The 19,763-nt window shown below is 36.9% G+C and overlaps 1 protein-coding gene across 1 annotated transcript in view; it reads right to left on the bottom strand.

The window, feature by feature from the left end:
• kif16bb (kinesin family member 16Bb) overlaps nt 1-19,763 on the bottom strand; it is a 54,059-nt gene that overhangs the window by 22,543 nt on the left and 11,753 nt on the right. The window contains exons 9-12 of the mRNA XM_073834920.1: nt 18,351-18,473; nt 17,753-17,928; nt 15,900-15,965; nt 15,459-15,518 (exon numbers count right to left, since the gene is read on the bottom strand). Of these exons, the coding sequence (XP_073691021.1) occupies nt 15,459-15,518; nt 15,900-15,965; nt 17,753-17,928; nt 18,351-18,473 (425 nt within the window). The remainder of the gene's footprint in view (nt 1-15,458; nt 15,519-15,899; nt 15,966-17,752; nt 17,929-18,350; nt 18,474-19,763) is intronic.

The raw sequence follows: 19,763 nt of genomic DNA, 5'->3' as shown, positions 1-19,763 counted from the left end.
CCAAACTGATCTCAACATGCCGTTAAAACAAGGACATGTCACAATCAATACGTGTTCAGACGCTTGGCAATTGTGGTGTGACAATTCCAACGGTTAAAATACTTGATCCTATTGTAGTAGAACAAAAGCTGGAGTTTGATAGCACAGATATTTGAGTCATTTATTTAATAGACAACCTCCCAGAAATCAAGTATTGTAAGAAAAATTATGCAGAAGGGATGTTGCTGTACATGTTGCCCAGTTGGCCATATGCATATTTGACTACAAATAATGCCATACAGAATAAATAAAGACCTTTTTTGACATATCTGGCTTTAAAAATTGTAATTGTATTTTTCAAAAATTGTATTTTAATTCAGAATTTGCTCACCAAAGACGTAGTATTCATAGATCCAAGCGCTCGCAGCGTGTGAAAAATGTTGAAATGGTGTCACTATTCTACTCATGGCTTGTGATTAATGCAGTGATATAGAACAGCGTTGACGTTCCGATTAAAAATCATTACAATCCAACACCAACACTCCCCATCATAAACTTTAAAAGTCACAGTTAAATCAATATTCACAGGGAAAATCCATTGGACTTGGACTGGAGAGGGGGACACACATCTAAATATGTATTTAATGACATTTCAACAGCACTTCACAGGACGGTAATGATAAGCAGAAAAATTATTCTGCTGTGCGGGGTGTCTTTTTTTTTATGTGGGTGCATGTGTCCATGTTATGGCTCTTATTTCATTCTCCACAGAGGCGGGAGGCTCTTGCATGTTTGCGTTCATGCATGCCATCAAAGCGTGCATATTCTTCAAAGACTATTTGACATCTGTGATGGTACATGCAGATAGAGTATAAAGATGTGTTACTTTGAAAATGTTGGCTCCGAGGGAACCACTATCACATGTGAAATAAATTCGCCGTGGAGGATTTAGCATGTTCGTTTTTTAGGATGCAAATCCTAGACGTACTACGTTTGCGAAAATCCTTGCTGAAAAGACCAGCTTGGAGCAGTATGAATGTTAGCTTGGGTTGTGGTCTAGTTGGTTAACTAGCAAAACTGGGTAAAGTCAGTCCACCAGGAAGGTTAAGTTAGTTAAAGGATTAGTTCAATTTTAGAATAAAAATTACCTGATAATTTTCTTCACTCCATATCCTCCAAAATATTCATGTCCTTCTTTCTTTAGTTGAAAAGAAATGCAGAATCTGCAAAATGTTAATTATTTTACTAAAATAAGAGGGATCATACTAAATGCATGTTATTATATGTGACCCTGGACCACAAAACCAGTCATAAGGTTAAATTTTACAAAACTGAGATATATGCATCATATGAAAGCTCAATAAATAAGCTTTCTATTGATGTATGGTTTGTTAGGATAGGACAATATTTGGCAGAGATACATCTATTTGAAAATCTGGAATCTAACGGTGCAAAAAAATCTAAATATTGAGAAAATCACCTTTAAAGTTGTCCAAATTAAGTTCTTAGCAATGCATATTACTAATCAAAAATTACATTTTGATTGGTTTACAGTAGGAATTTTACAAAAAATCTTCATGGAACATGATCTTTACTTAATTTCCTAATGATTTTTGACATAAAAGAAAAATCAATAATTTTGACCCTTACAATGTATTTTTGGCTATTGCTACAAATATACCCCAGCGACTTAAGACTGGTTTTGTGGTCCAGGGTCACATATTTAGTACTGACCTGAATTAAGATATTTCACATAAAATATGTTTTCATATAGTCCACAAGAGAAAATAGTTTAATTTATAGAAATTACCTTGTTCAAAAGTTTACATACCCTTGATTCTTAATACTGTGTTGTTACCTGAATGATCCACAGCTGTGTTTTTTTGTTTAGTGATAGTTGAGTCCCTTGTTTGTACTGAAGAGTAAAACTGTTTTGGATTTGGAAAAATCCTTCAGGTTCCACAAATTCTGTGGTTTTTCAGCATTTTTGTGTATTTGAACCCTTTCCAGCAATGACTGAATGAATTTGAGAACACAACTGAGGGACTCATATGCAACTATTACAGAAGGTTCAAACGCTCAGTGATCCTCCAGAAGGAAACATTAACGCATTGACACAAGAGCCGGGGGTGAAAACTTTTAGAATTTTAAGTTCAGGGTAAATTTAACTTATTTTGTCTTTGCCTGCAAGTATCTTCTGTAACTTCTGAAGGGCAGTACTAAATGGGGGGGGGGGGGGGGTTATTATTATTAATATAATATAAGAAAAATGTACACATTTTCATTCTGTTCAAAAGTTTACACTTCAGGTTCTTAATGCATCATTTTTCCCTCTGGAGCATCAGTGAGCATTTGAACCTTCTGTATTAGTTAATTATGAGTCCCTCAGTTGTCCTCAGTGTGAAAAGATGGATCTCAAATTCATACAGTCATTGCTGGAAAGGGTTCAAACACACAAAAATGATGAAAAACCACAGAATTTGTGGAACCTGAAGGTTTTTTTCTGAGGAACAGCGGGCAGTTTAACTGCTCAGAACAAACAAGGGACTTATGAACAATTCATTTTGTATGATCCCGCTTATTTTGGTAAAATAATTTACATTTTGCAGATTCCTCAAGGTGTATGTAAACTTTTGACTTCAACTGTAGTGGACTTCAACAGGGATCAGCGGATTGAAGATCCAAATTGCAGTTTCAGTGCAGCTTCCAAAGGCTCTACACAATCCCAGCCAAGAAAAAAGTCTTATAGCGAAATGGTCGTTAAAAAAAAAGTACATACTTTTTAACCACAAATGCTTGCCATGCACTAGCTCGACTTTACACATTACGTAGTCACATTGGAAAGGTCACACGTGACGTAGCAACGTGCAAAGAAAGTTAAACAGTCCTCGGCTGTGATTGTGTAGAGCCCTTTGAAGCTACATTGAAACTGCAATTTGGACCTTCAACCCACTGATGTTCACTATATGGAGAAAAATACTGGAATGTTTTCCTCAAAAACCTTAATTTCTTTTCAACTGAAGAAAGAAAGACATTAATATCTTGGATGAGTAAATTATCAGGAAATATTTATTCTGGAAGTAAACTAATCCTTTAAGAAACTATATGTGTACACCATCACACCAAGATCATATGTTGCAGAGATACCAAACTAAGGTAATATATTCCAATGCAAAAACTTAGCTTTTAAGGAAAATGATGGTCATTGGTAGATATGACAGGTTTCATGCAGCATAGCGTATCTTAGGAATGCATAGACTTCGAATTTCTGCATAACCTCAACAAAATAAACAAAACTTCTACTCATTTTTAATCCTATATTTTGTCAGGGTCTAATTTTGAAACATTTTGAAACATTTCTATGCCATCCACAATGTATGCAAACATCACTAAAATGGTAGAAAGTGTCATGCCTCATCAAATAAGTACTCTGCTTTGAATAATGTGTGCTTTCACCGGGGAACACGCTTCTGTTTCCAATACGAGAGAAGAAATAATGACAACAATCCACCTGACTGAACAATGAGAAAAGACCTTCGGATGCCCTGCGCATACCGAAGCAGCACAACAAAAAGAAAAACACTTGCATACCAATTTGCCTGTGAGGATGCATTCGAAATAGGAAAGGGCCAGAGGACATCTTGAAAAGAGTTTTGGACTTGGACAGTGTTTGTATTAATTCAGAAATCTTGGAACTGGAGCACCAAAGGTTTCTTCTCCAGAATGAAAGTTAATGTGCTTTGGTTCACTGTGCCCGCTGACCTGAGAACTCAAATGTATTTCCTTCTCTGTTGAACAAAAGTAACTGATTTCAAACTTCTTTCTTTTAAAGTAATTTTTTTCAAACCTTTATGACTTTTCATTTTGAAAACCTGATCTCATGACAAAAACGTACCTGTAGGAACTTTTTTGCAAGATGAGAAATATGTACCATGTACGTTTTGTGACATATTTGATGTGAGATGTTTACCTAGTGGCGCTAAAAGAATGTTCCATGACTTCAAATTCTGTCCATTTCTCACACAAATACAAAGCTCCCATGGACTAATTTTATGATATTTTTATAGTGCTTTTTGTTATTTTAGAGCTTTATAGCTCCATTTTACATTCATTTTAATTTTATAGACAGGAAAAAAGTCATACAAGGTTAGAACAATGTGAAAGTAAATAATGGAAAGTTTCATTTTTGGGTGAACTTTTCATACAACATTTTAACAAATGTAGGCTTTCCCCCTCATCTGCCATTCCTCCCTCATTCTCTGCCTCTTCAGGCTAGAGAGCAACGTGTCTATTTCCACCTCATCGACTGCAGCGAACGGAGCAAAATCCTTTTCTCCTAACGAAGAGGGAGAAGCATCGATTGTGTGGAGGGTCTTCTCTCCACACTTAATTAAATGAATTCTTCCAAGACTTCATTAGATGAGAGAGAGATTGAGAGAGAAAGAGAGGGAGAGGCAGGGAGAAAGATAGGAACCATGTCGGCAGATTAATGTACTGTATCACTTTTTCGGAGGGGGAGGAAGAGAGAGAGAGACAGAGCAAGCCTGGGAGCAAGGTACCTTCTGCCCCTGAGAACTTCTTAAACATGGTGTGTGTGCTGGTTGTAAAATTACATGCACTCTAAACTTCTGCTGCAAATGAGATTTGGCTGGCATTTAAAAGCTCATCATAAAACTGCTAATTTATTTCACTCTCTTGGCAAATTAAAGGTGGTTTTGGTGCCCAAGACTTCAACTATTTGATGCACTGATTGTGGTCTGAAAACAAGGCAGATGCACCGGGTGAAGATTAAAAAGAGCTCTGAATATATATGGGTTGAGAGATCAAGAGAGGATAAGAACTGCAAAATGGTGCACTGACTATAAAAATTGAGAGAGAGAGGAGGGAGAGGGAGCGAGAGAGGAGATAGAGTGGGGGGAAAGCATTTGATATGCTTTGTTATCATATAGGGCAGTATACACAAGAACCCAAACAAAGAATTTTTCCAGTTTTACATTCCAAGTAATGCTTATCCATGCAAAACTTGATGCTTGGATTTTGTACATCGAAGACTGACACAGAGGAGAAGAAATTGTTGAATAAAGTCAATATGTTTGTTTTCTTTGTGTACAAAATATAGTATTCTTGTAGCTTCATAACATTACAGTTGAACAGTTGCAGGGTCAGAAAGCTCTTGGATTTCATCAAAAATATATTAATTTGTGTAGTTGAAATGTTTCAGGAATAAAGTCAAAACGCTTCAGAAATGAAGTCCAAACGCTTCTGGAATACAGTCAAAACGTTTCGGGAATACAGTCGAAATGTCTCGAGAATAAAGTCGAAATGCTACGTTAATGAAGTCAAGATGTTTCGGGAATAAAGTCGAAATACTATGGGAATTAATTTGAAATGTTTCCAGAATAAAGTCAAAATATTTCCAGAATAAAGCTGAAATACTACGGGAATAAAGTCGAAATGTTTCGGGAATACAGTCGAAATGTTTCGAGAATAAAGTCGAAATGCTACGGGAAATAAAGTCGAAATGCTACGTTAATGAAGTCAAGATGTTTCGGGAATAAAGTCGAAATACTATGGGAATTAATTTGAAATGTTTCCAGAATAAAGTAAAAATATTTCCAGAATAAAGCTGAAATACTACGGGAATAAAGTCGAAATGTTTCGGGAATAAAGTCAAAATGTTTCGGGAATAAAGTCGAAATGCTACGGGAATAAAGTCAAAATGCTACAGGAATAAAGTCGAAATGTTTCGGGAATAATGTCAAAATATTTCAGGAATACAGTTGAAATGTTTCGGGAATACAGTCGAAATGTTTCAGCAATACAGCCAAAATGTTTTTGGAATAAAGTCGAAATACTATGAGAATAAAGTTGAAATGTTTCCAGAAAAAAGTTTAAAATGTTTCCAGAAAAAAGTCGAAATGTGTCCAGAATAAAGTCGAAATGTTTCGGGAATAAAGTCAAAATTAATTTATAGCAATTACGAGATTAAAGTCACAATATTTTTAGAATATATTCTAGCCTATTGCGGATGCAAATAGACCGGATTGGGAGCACAGGGAGATATTTCAAAGTCTCAGCTTTCAAATTCTGTCAGTTTTATGGCAAAATACAAAATACAAATACAATATGTCTTACAATAATGTGTTTTTCATACTCTTTAATGTGGCGTGACAGATAGCTGTATTCGCTTTAGTTTAAACGGCATACAAGTCAATCATCTTTCAGATTACCATAATGAGACATTCATTTTATTAAATTAGGCTATACTGATTTTTTAATGCCTTCTGATGTTCCTTCACTTTTATATCTTGCTATAAACTTTAAATAAAGAGAAAAAACATTTATAATTTGTACTTCGTTTTAAAACTGACAGAATCCTAAAGCTGAGTTGTGTTAAATAAAACAAAAAAAACTAAAAATTATTGAGATTACTAGGTGGCTGTTTATTTGCATGCATAATATTATAGGCTATACTCTCAGACTACTGTAACTTTAATTTATACAACTTTAATTCTCAAAACATTTTGACTTTATTCTTGTAGTTTAAAGTCGTAATATTTTGAGAATAAAGTCGAATATTCTCAAAACATTACGACTTTATTCTCAAGGTATTATGACTTTAATCATGTAATCTTAGGGGTTTTTTTATGTGGCACTAAAACGCCGCCATACTTAAGGGTTTGATACGACATGAGAATGAGTAATTAATGACAGAATTTTTATTTTTGGGTGAATTATCCCTTAAAATGTATTACTCAGCATTAGCAGTCTGTTCAAATCCCTGACTCTTAAGTATGTGCAATAGCAATAGTGATGCTTTCCTTCACAGACTGAGAAAATTAATAACTATCAATGTGTCAGAATTACACTTTAGTTATTAATATAAACTGAGGTCCATGTTGGCCAGTTGCTTATTTACAAATGAAAGCCATTTCTTCTCCTTTCATGGCTTGATATGGTTTTCAGATTGATGTGACATCCATTGAAGAAATGCCACATTATCTAGCCTGGTTCATCAGGTATAAACTGGACGTGTGTGGAGCTCATTAAAGGAACGCTTAATTACTGCCATTCGCTGTTCATTTCCATCCCATTTTATTATCCGAAGGTATTTCACACCTATCCAGAGCTGAAAAAAAGAATGTGTTATAATCACAACACAACAATTAAACAGTTGTCATGCATAATTAAAGAGGGTATTTTAATAAACATTGAAAGTGATAAAGAAGCGAGAGGAATTAAAATGAAATTCAGAGAAATAGGAAGGGTGGGGGAGAACAGAAAGACGTTTAATATATAAATAAATGCACTTCCAGAGCCACCTCAAGATGCGTCTGTGTGTTATGTGTGTGTGGCTCCGGGGATTTAATGCATCTTTTTTTTCAAAATGAAAACAAATGGCACAATCGACTGGAAGATAAACTGCTCTGGTTAGGCCGCGATATCTGTCATCAATCCTCTCTATTCCCCTCAGTTCTGTGTGAGCACTCCTAAATTAACAAATGCGACGAGGGCACATCAGCTCGCCAGCTGCCGAAGACCGGGACAGCCGCTGGACAGAAGCAAATTCCCTCCCTCCTACTTTCTTTCTATCTCTCTCTGTGAGTCCACTATTGAACCACGTCTACTTATTAACCGCTGTCCCCTCCCCAGCCACCCTGTAACCAATCTACAACGGCGCAGCTGCATAACTTTGCATTCCAAATCTGCCTCAGAAAGCGAATTAAGATTCTGTTTACGTTCCAGAGCCAGAGAATTGCCGTCACTCTCTAAAAGCGTCAATTTACTCCTGTGAAGCAACGAATCAACTCGTATCAACTAAGTTAACCCTAAGCGTGCTGAAAGAGAGTGAAAACTGAAATAGGCTGAAAGGAGATTTTATGAGTTCAAATAAAACTGACATCTATTAAAATGTCACTTATATGATTAAAATATTTATTAATTCATCTAATGGTTATTATATATCCACAGACAGATACACACAAAAGAAAGACATCACATAAAAGATGATTACATGTAGTCCACAAGAGAAAATAATAGTTGAATTTATAAAAATGACTCTGTTCAAAAGTTTGATTCTTAATCCTTTGTTGTTACCTGAATGATCCACAGCTGTTTAGTGATGTTCTTCAGAAAAATCCTTCAGATCCCACAAAATCTTTGGTTTTTCAGCATTTTTGTGTATTTGAACCCTTTCCAACAATTACTGTATGATTTGGAGATCCATCTTTTCACACTGAGGACAACTGAGGGTCAAAGAGTTTCAAACACTCACTGATGCTCCAGAAGGAAAACGATACATTAAGAGCCGGGTGTGAAAAGGTTTTGAATTTGAAGAGCAGGGTAAATTTAACTTATTTTGTCTTCTGGGTAACATGTAAGTATCTTCTGTAGCTTCTGAAGAGCAGTACTAAATGGAAAAAAATATGATATTTAGGCAAAATAAGAAGAATGTACACATCCTCATTCAGTTCAAACGTTTTTATTACAGAAGGTTTAAACACTCACTGATGCTTCAGAAGGAAAAAGGATGAATTAAGGAATAATGCCCGACTCTTAATGCATCCTTTTTCCTTCTGAAGCATCAGTGAGTGTTTAAACCTTCTGTAATATGAGTCCCTCAGTTGTCCTCAGTGTGAAAAGATGGATCTCAAAATCATACATTCATTGTTGAAAAGGGTTTGAATACCCAAAAATGCTGAAAAACTAAATAATTTGTGGGATCTAAAGGATTTTTTGAAGGACAGCAGGCAATTTAACTGTTCAGGACAAACAAGGGATGCATGAAAAAACTATCACTAAACAAACAAACAAACAAAAAACAGCTGTGGATCATTCACGTAGCAACACAGTATTAAGCATCTCTTTTTCACTTGTGGACTATATGTAAACATCTTTCATGTGAAATATCTTATTCAGGTTAGTACTAAATAAAAACTAAAATTATCTTAAAGTTACAAAAGTGATTTAGTCAAGAGCACTGAGAGATTTTCTTTTGTTGTTTGATTAACATAAATAACAGACAGAAGGAATATTAAACTGCTATCACTCTAAGAGCTGCCTGGATTTAATATACTGTAACAAGTGTTTTCTTTTTCAGATGTTTACTTTGACTTAAGACCTTAATTACTGTGTTTATGAAGATACTTGCAAAGATGGACATCTTGACACATGTGTGTATTTAACTGTTCAAGACCAATAAAGCGGCAAAAATAACTGTTTAATTCTCCCGTGCTTTGTGCACTGTCTTCACATCTTCACATTTACAGCGTTTAGAAGCCATGCATTCATATAGTGAAATTAGTTGTCTTTTACTGCTGATTGCCTTTCAACACTTGTTTTTAAACCGCAATTGTTAAAAACGGCAGCAAACGATACGTTTTTGTGACCACGTAGCTGAGCAACATCACGTGAGCGTGTAACTGGGATTGAGACGATAGTCTAAAATCTCTACCAGTTGATATACTGTATGTACTGGGTAGGCAATCACAGAATACCATTAACAAATGAAACTACAAAAGGACTACAAATCTAAATACAGGAAACTAGAGTTGCAACGTAAAAGTCCAAACATTACACAGGGGACGTATGACAAATATATTAAATCAAATATAAGTAAATCAAACTTTTATTTTGGTTGATTGTAATGAATATTTTTGAGTTTCTTTGTCTATCCGACAATAGTTTCATCACATGAAATGATGAAATGCTCATAAAGTAATCTCTCAGAACAGCTCTGGAGTTCATGTAGACTGGCCTCATATAGTGAGATGCCACATGCTGAAAACAGCATGAGCGTCATGTGTGCTTGAGTATGTGTAGTGGACACAACCACTTTGCTTATTCACACAGACTTCACATTTAAACAGCAGTCTTTTGTGGTTTTATATTCACAGACATCATTCCATAATTGCAATTTAAGTGTACAGCCTCACTTTTGATTTATTCTTTCAAATTTCGTGACGTATTACATTATATGGTAAATCCCATTTTTATGACTAGATTTTGCGATTTCATCTACGTTTTCCACATCACAGAAATCATAGGGCACTACATATAAGCTGAGGTAAAACTATTCTTAGCAATGACCTTTCTGAACAGAAGTCTCACTTCTGTCTCAGTAAGGGATCGTAACAGCTGGCCTTTTATTCTCAAATAACTCTTAATAGTTCACAGGATAAAAGTTTGATCAAGAAGTTTGATCATCTTTGAAATTAGATTTTTTTAGCCACCAAATGTCTTCAATAACATTTAATAAGAAGAATAGCTTTAGCCAGTTCATAAAACACAACCAGAGGTCCTGACTCCTTGCATCTTTGCTGTTATATAGACCTTTTTCTGAACACGGAAGTAAGTCCGACTCTTAACTGAAAGAATGCTTTGCATTTCCGGTCTGCATTGTTTCTAGTCAAATTAGGGTATATTCCGAGCTAATAAACTACTGTTAAACCTATTAAAGTGTTTTTAAAAAGCACATGGCTCCATAGCGCCATCACTTGGCAATGTCGCAATGACCGTCATTTGTCAGTGCCTCACTTTAATGAGCGTGTAGATGACACGAAGCAGCGAACCTTAGCTACATTAAAAACAGATGGACGCTATTTGAATGGGTTCCTATGGAAACTGGAACAGAAAAGCATTCAATCTGACATTAGAATTTGTAATGGCGGCGCTCATCGTTCACTCAGGAAAAAGGTCTATAGAGAAACACGCATTCATCTTATGGACACACATCCTTTGTTTGCATGTCTGTTAGCATTCTGTTCATTTTGTTCAACACACCCACTGAGACCACGCCATGTGCTGTTAGCAAGCTAGCAACTGGAACCCCAACCGAACAGTGTTGGAAAGAATTACAACACGGTCATATTAATTAGAGCACTGGATGCTCTGAGATTAATCCGCCATATGTGACTAATCAAAATCTCTTAATTAAGGACCGTAGCATTGTCTTGTGATGAGCCTTAACACTCTTGGGCTTCTGGAATTAACCTGTTATATACCCCTTTTTTGCCCTTTTATGATTTACTCAAAGGAGTTCTTGATTCAGCCAGCTTTTCTATCGAGTTTATGTAATATAAGGCAACATGCTCTGAAACACTTCATCAACCTTTGGCATGTGTTCAGAAGTCTTATGGTCGCTAGAGACAGGCCACCAGCTTTGCTTTCTGCTTAGCACTCCCCGGTCAGGGTCACTATCAACATGACCAACGATTTGATTGACTGTGAGCTTTAGGAGATTAAAGTCATTTCGTAAATCCAACACAGAACTAGTTATATGAAGTAAAACCAGACCTAAGTTTATTGTGTTTGGATGTACAAAGAGTCGTTCTAAACCCCGTGGAACAAAAAGGAACATATTATGAAAAATTTCTTTTTTGGTCAACACAACGCAAGTCGGTTTGGTCCAGTGTTGTTTTGGTTAAAGTGTTCTTCAAAAGAAAGAAAATATACAGGTTTATGGAATATTTTTGGTTCAACTGCCCTATTTAAATTGACATGCAAACTTACATATACTGTACGCCTGTTTCCGCCATTGAATTAAGAATAAAAAAAAGGTAATTGCGACTTTTTGTCTCACAATTCAGACCTTTTTTTTTTACATTGTGAGCTTACACATCACAATTTTTTTTCTCTGAATTGTAATACAAACTTGCAATTCTGACATTTTTCTCAAAATTATGAGATGTAAATTCGCAGTTCTGACTTTTTAATTGCGTGATACAAACTTCCAATTCTGACTTTTTTCCTCAGAATTATGATAAAACAAACAATTGCAAGTTATACAGACAGAATTGTGAGATATAAACTCGCAGTTGATTTTTCTTCTCAGAATTGCGTGATACAAACTTGCAATTCTGACTTTTTTCTTAGAACTATGAGAAATAAATGTGCATTTGTGAGTTATAATGTCAGAATAGCTTAAATTTAGTTTTTACATTTTTAAATTGCCAGTTTAAATCTGGCAATTCTGGGAAAAAAAGTTAGAATTGAAAGTTTAAATCTGGCAATTCTGATTTTTGTTTTCTTGCAATTGTGATTTTATATCAAGCAGCTCTGAGAAAAAAAATTGCAAATAGTCAGAATTGCTTGATATAAACTCGAAATTCTGACTTTTTTTTCCAAGAACTGCATGAAACAAACTTACAATTATGACTTTTTCTCAGAATTATGAGATATTAACTTGCAATTTCGAGTTATAAAGTCAGAACTGCTTGATATAAACTTGCAATTCTGACTTTTTTCCAAGAACTGCATGACACAAATGTACAAATCTGACTTTCTTAGAATTATGAGATATTAACTTGCAATTGTGAGTTATAAAGTCAGAATTGCGATTCTGACATTTTTCTCGCAATTCCAAGTTTGTAACTCAAAATTCTCACAATTGTATGTTATAAAGTTAGAATTTAAGTTTATATCTCTAAGTTCTAAGAAAAAAGTCATAATTGCGAGTTTGTTTCACAATTCTTAGAAAAAAAGTCATAATTGCTATTAAAAAGTCACAATTACCTTTTTTTTTTTTTGCTTTTGATTCACTGGTGGAAATGTGCTTCCATAGTATGATTTTCAGTTAACCTTAAACAGAATATTTGTTTATTATACGCTTTACCATCTAAAGGCCTATTTTTAAATGAGCATTTGGCAGACTACAATATATTGGCTACCCTATCCATAAAATACTCACAAATACACTGGATGCATTCCTTTCACAGAAAGGAACCTTATTACATTGAAGAATCTCCACATTCGTCACTCTGAAAACATACATTTAATCGTCACGTACGGTCATCGCTCCAAACTGTGCATATACACACACTGGGTGGCCACTGCAGACATTAGAGTGATCGAGGAAGAGAAACCGCAAAGCACGGTACGCATAATCTCAGTTAATGCTTCTTCACCAAGAGAAGCCATTTTAATCATCTGCTGCACAAACCCCCCTCCCTTCACTCTGCCACATGTTGACTTCAACATCATTAAAGCAGTTTTTATGGTGGCTGGATGACATAGTAATCTAAATAGCTTGAAAATTAAATATAAACTACGGGTAGACTTTCTTTTGTTTATTTCATTGCTTCAAACGTGAAGGAGCAAGAGACATCAAAGTGCTACAGTGCCATCTTTTGGTTCAACCTTTTCACCTTTTTTCGATAAAAGAATGAGAATTAAAATGACATATGATGACATTATCTAATACTTTAGAAACGTAAGTACTGTAAGTACTAAACTTTGCAACATAGCTTGTCCTGTACTGCTTGTAAAGATATTATCTTGTAAAGTAAGTATCCAAAATTCTATTTGATTGTGATACTTTCATATTTAAATATGTTGAATTGTTCATTTTCATGTGTTTTATTGTCTGCCACCAATATAATACGATAATCACACAAGACAACAGATGCTTAATATGCAATCGCTTGCCATCGCCGGAAAAAAACAACCATAAAAACAGCCATCATCTGCGTTTTGGGATTTGCAAAATTGCAATGCATTGTTAAATCTTCCATTTCTCAGTCAAACTCAGAGGAGGACCAAAAAAAAAAGTGAGCTTTGAGATCTGTGCCTTTGTTCTTCTCTTTGTGGGCTGTCTCTTTCTCACCACAACACATTCCCATCAAAAAAGACGCCAAAGCACTTGAAAAAGGTGGCGAAGAATAAGCAGTTGAGAAGCGAGCACGCTCATTATGGTGGGACTTGAGAAAACAGCCCTGGAGAAGTGCTATTTGAAGTGATTATCTGCAATTAAATTCAGCTGATGCATCAACGGCTCGTCCCCATGCTGTTAGGTGGCTTGGCGAGGACAGAGCAGAAATTTACACAAGCTGACGACAAATTGGTCCCTGGATATTTCCTAAACTTTCTTTCACCCCTAACACGTGCAGAATGATTTCGATTGGCTAAAAGCAGGACGGTCAGAGAGGCTGTTGGCATGCTGGCATGGCAGGAAGTGAGTAACGCTAAATAGAGGCCTGGGCTATTTGGCCCTCTGTGGCTTGTGTCTTGCTGCCTGGACTGGAGCAGATGAGCAGCTAAAAGCTCAGAGAGTATGCATGACCATCTGCCATCTCTGTTTTGCTCTCTGCTTCATAGATTTGGGTGTGTATGTGTGTAAATGAGATAGGGAGGGAGGAGACGTGATGCAAAAGAAAAAAAAGCATCTCTTGCTCTCCTTCCTCCTCCATGGTGAACTCTTTCCCCGTCTCCCTATCCGCTGTCACACACATAAGCGCAAGAGCAAGACAGAGGTAATAGACTCTCATACCAATGAGCTAATGCTGTGGCATTCTGACAGTTCCAGCTTGTGGCCTGAAATTGACCCCCAGACTCCAGCTACAGTCTGAAAACCTCCATTTACAACACCACAGGCTGCTACACAGCACCCCATCAAACACACAGCCAGCCAAAGGCAAAAAACTTGCAAAACAACTGCGCTTATCAAGCGCAACACTGCCACCTGTCGGTGGGAAATCTACCAGCTGCTGTTAAACTTCATATTTAAAGAATAATCCAACTGTTATTTATTGCCGCACAACCAGGGCCAGTTGCACTTCCACAACTTTTGACATGGAACAGCGTTGTGAATTTATTACGGGACAATCTCACTGGAGCAACCTGGGGTTAAGTGCCTTGTTCAAGGGCACTGTTGTAATGATTCCTCACAGGGATCGAACCATCAAACCTACCCTAACCACATCACATCATCATAAAACACTATTTTACAAGAGGAAAACCAGATCAAGGAGCACATTAAATGCATAGTTCACACTAAAAATGCTGTCATTAATTACTCCCCACATGTAATTTCAAACCCGTACGACTTTTGTTCATCTTTGGAACACAAATTTAGATATTTTTGATGAAATCGAGAGCTTTCTGACCCTGCATAGACAGCAACGCATGCGTCGTGGTACTCTCCTGAATGCGTGTGAACAATGTCTTTTTCTCTATTTAGCAGCACACTGAGCCATGATGATGCATCGAGCTAAAGTGATATAGTTTTGTTGTTGTTTTTTTACCTCACATCAAGCATACTACTACTTCACTGACTGCCACTGTTTAAACAGAACACTGCTGTTCAGAGAAGAGCAGACTGGATTCACTGCAATCTTTCTCAGATCACTGTGGATGAACAAATTAGTTATAGAGGTTGAATCGATGCTGTGCTTTTCCAACTACAGTGGATTCTGGGAAAGAGGCACGCAAGCTGTGAGAGCTGAGTGATGTCAAATAAAACCTGTTCTTCATTTCAACTGAAGGTACAGGGTATATGGTATATTTCACAGTTTATATGCACATTAAAATTGCTGCATACAGGTTTGACAGTAAATATTGACAGAAATTTTATTTTTGGGTTAACAATCCTGTTAACCCCTACACTCACTGGGAGGTGACACTTAATTGCATCACCATTTCCTGAAGTTCATGATTGAAAGGAAAGTGAAAAGGCATATTTTTAATGTGTGTGGGTTACCAACCCCAAGAATATTGTGGATTTCTTTCCAACGATTAGCCCACTGTTCTGTCAGCTCCTGAACCTGAGGGAAAAAAAGAGAGATCTTTTGTATTTTTTCTAAAAGAGAAAATACAGATATGGAAAGAAGTATGAAATATGTCTAAACAACGAGTGCTGAACTAAATACAGCTCTTTAAAATCCCAGTTGTGGGTCATGCATATTTACAAGCATAAGAGCAGCATAATATAAAATTAAAATAAAAACAACAATGCCTCTGCTGACCTCTTCTAACACAAAGGCTTTAATTATCTTCTTAAATCAGCATGCATCATACTTAAACAGCCATGAGATGTGGGCAAATCATGGAGTGATCTGCTGCAATGCACGGTTTTACCCAACTTTTAATCACCAGAAGATCCTCTCAAGTAGTCTGGGGATATGCAGAGAAATTGAGACACTTACTCTGGCTTCATCCTGATGAAGCCTCTCCTCCACACTCGACCCTGAAGGCTGCTCAAACGACGCCATCTGTATGGAGGAAAACTGAAGCATTTAAGTCATGTGACCACTGAATAACAAAACAAAGGCTATAATTCTGAGTACAAACGTAGGTTCTGTGTATATGCTAGTATTAGGATATACAGTCGTGTCCAAAAGTTTTGAGAATTACATAAATATTAGAAAATTGGAAAAGTTGCTGCTTAAGTTTTTATAATAGCAATTTGCATATACTCCAGAATGTTATGAAGAGTGATCAGATGTATTGCATAGTCCTTCTTTGCCATGAAAATTAACTTAATCTCGAAAAAAACTTTCCACTGTATTGTTAAGAAGGCTTCAGGGCGTCCAAGAAAGTCCAGCAAGCGCCAGGATCGTCTCCTAAAGAGGATTCAGCTGCGGGATTGGAGTGCCACCAGTGCAGAGCTTGCTCAGGAATGGCAGCAGGCAGGTGTGAGCGCATCTGCACGCACAGTGAGGCCAAGACTTTTGGAAGATGGCCTGGTTTCAAGAAGGGCAGCAAAGAAGCCACTTCTCTCCAAAAAAACATCAGGGACAGATTGATCTTCTGCAAAAAGTATGGCGAATGGACTGCTGAGGACTGGGGCAAAGTCATATTCTCTGATGAAGCCTCTTTCCGATTGTTTGGGGCATCTGGAAAAAGGCTTGTCCGCAGAAGAAAAGGTGAGCGCTACCATCAGTCCTGTGTCATGCCAACAGTAAAGCATCCTGAGACCATTCATGTGTGGGGTTGCTTCTCATCCAAGGGAGTGGGCTCACTCACAATTTTGACCAAAAACACAGGCATGAATAAAGAATGGTACCAACACACCCTCCAACAGCAACTTCTTCCAACAATCCAACAACAGTTTGGTGAAGAACAATGCATTTTCCAGCATGATGGAGCACTGTGCCATAAGGCAAAAGTGATAACTAAGTGGCTCGGGGACCAAAACGTTGATATTTTGGGTCCATGGCCTGGAAACTCCCCAGATCTTAAAACTTGTGGTCAATCCTCAAGAGGCGGGTGAACAAACAAAAACCCACTAATTCTGACAAACTCCAAGAAGTGATTATGAAAGAATGGGTTGCTATCAGTCAGAATTTGGCCCAGAAGTTGATTGAGAGCATGTCCAGTCGAATTGCAGAGGTCCTGAAAAAGAAGGGCCAACACTGCAAATACTGACTCTTTGCATAAATGTCAGGTAATTGTCGATAAAAGCCTTTGAAACGTATGAAGTGCTTGTAATTATATTTCAGTACATCACAGAAACAACTGAAACAAAGATCTAAAAGCAGTTTAGCAGCAAACTTTGTGAAAACTAATATTTGTGTCATTCTCAAAACTTTTGGCCATGACTGTACTATATCATAAAGTTACATCTGCATAAAACAACTGTATGCATTTTCATACCATAAAAGCAGTGCTAGCTCGAAAAACAAGGATAGACTTCAGAACATTATGTCATCCAGGCAGTTTTGGCATAATATCTGTGTATTATGCTTTGGAAGGCACTAATCTATCCAGAGGAAATTGTCAAAGGTTGCTTTCATAGTTTAGAAAAGCTATGAGCTCAATTTTTAATGAAATACACAGTATCTTGACAAATCTGAGCATATAGTTTGAGCCATTCAAGAGGAGACGCATGAGAGAATACTAAGCTAGCAGAAGACTCCATCTCTGTCTCATTGCTGTCTAAAAGGAAGACATTAAAGAGATCTCATTTGATTTTTTTCATTTTTACATAATACTGATAATATACAAATTGAAATTCGGCCTGTGATGTCTGATGAGGATGAAGTCAAAATTAAATCACCTGATTTCCTGCAGACAGCAGCGCTTTGAGGCGGGCAATCTCAGCTCGCAGCTCTCTGATAATCTTTACATTGCTCTCCTCATTCACAGTGGGTTTGTTTAAAATGTTCTTGGCCCGGCTGGCATAACGAAGGGTGTTCAGAGTTTCGCTATAGTTTACGTCAGCAGGTGAGATGGCTGGAGTGAAAGAAAAGATAAAGAATAATGAATACTTAATCTTAAATCTACTTGCACCAGAATATTACAAAGCAGAACTATCAGATTAAGGTAACCAGCTGGTCTAGATATAAGAGCACAACGAGGCAATCTTAATAGTGAAATGTAAATTTCAATCTTTTTATAAGGCCTTAATAAGATGCTTTTTTTGGAGGTTGACAGCCCAAATTATTATTTTATAGAAAAGAGCAACTTTCTGTTAAACTTCCTGGGCTGCGTTTCCCAAAAGCATCGTAAGCTTAAGTTGATCGTAGCTCCATTGGTTTCAATGGGTCTACGATGTACTTAAGCTTACGATGCGTTTGGGAAACGCAGCCCTGCATGTTTAGAGAAATTTGAGGGTGTGTAGAATGACACAGTGATGTGTGTGAACTCTGACATACTGGCTATCATGATGGTTTTGGAGTTCCCGCCAAGACTGTCCTTTAGGAGCCACGTAAGCACAGAGTCTCGATATGGAACAAAGTTTTGCTTCTTTTTTATTCCACCGCCAACTGTCAGATCAGCTGTGACAACCGAAATAGAGAAATTACAAAGAATATAGCTGCAAGCAGTGATTACCAATGTTCAAATGCTTTAAGGCATTTAAGCACATATGCAAAAAGAGATTATTTAGCAAGCCCATAACCACTTAAACCAATTATTTAAAAAGGCATTTTTGGCAAGTCCAGGTAATTTACCTTAGAAATATTATGTTTTTTTTTTAAGTTATGACTGTTAAAGCACCAGCTGTGGTCCAATTTCCTTAAACCTTTGCATGCTTGTTTAGAATCACCTGTCGCATGTGCTCAACAGGTTGAGTTTTCCATTAGGCTTTATAGGATTTTAGATAAATTTGGACAGGCCCAAATTATAGGCCTCTCAAAGGGTAAATTTCTACATTTCTTTTTGACAATAGCGAGAATTGACCTAGAGAGTCCAGAGAACTGTACTTTTTTTTTTTTTTTACATCTTCTCAATCATTTAACAAACAATTTGATTGACAGCAGTGGTTCTAAAGGGCTAAGTTGTCCAAAATCAGGAGTTCTGTCATGTGATATGAATATCGTGTGTATGTCTGAAAACCCACGCAATGTATAATCGTTTACGCCCTTAAAAAATGTGATATCACACCAGTGGCCGATTTCTCACAAACCTTTGGGGCCGTGAGTCAAACAGGCCCACCAAGTTTCGTTCCAGTTCGGCCTCTGTTAACCTTGTCTAATAGGTGCTCAAACTTCATTGGCCAATGGCGGCCATGTTTTTTTGAGATACGCAAATGTCCTTGATTTTTTTCCCCTTTGACCTCAGATTGATTTTCCTTTGACCTCACATACGTGTTCTGAGTTTGGCGAATATATCTCATTCCATTCAAGAGTTGTAGGCATTTTACTAAAAGTGGCCCGGCACCTTTCAAACATTTTGGCATCCCTTTGCGACGGTGAGTTGAAAGTTAAACTTTTTTTTAATAATAATTGATATTCATTTCCGCTTGAATCTGAGGCATGCGTTTTGTCCAGCGTGTGCCAAAGATTTCAACACTTGAGCCTGCGACTGATTTTGTACTTTTGATCGCTGTAGCACCCCCGTCAGGCCGATTGGGATGAGCCTAGGTGACGTTATCGGTGGTGTGAGTACTACCATCTCTCCAAGTTTCAGGTCTCTATGACTTACGGTTTGGTCTACACAATCAGTTTTTATGTGGAGATTGTTGATCCTTGGCCCTTTTTACAATTACAATAGAGTTTCAATGCTACTTGAACCCCTAAATATTCACTGAACAAACACATCAAAGTTCATGTAATCTTAACCTTATA

This window comes from Garra rufa, chromosome 2, assembly GCF_049309525.1.
Source record: "Garra rufa chromosome 2, GarRuf1.0, whole genome shotgun sequence".
Classification (NCBI taxonomy): domain Eukaryota; kingdom Metazoa; phylum Chordata; class Actinopteri; order Cypriniformes; family Cyprinidae; genus Garra; species Garra rufa.
The sequence above is the reverse complement of the archived record's forward strand: the minus strand, read 5'-3'. Positions and strand labels throughout refer to the sequence as shown.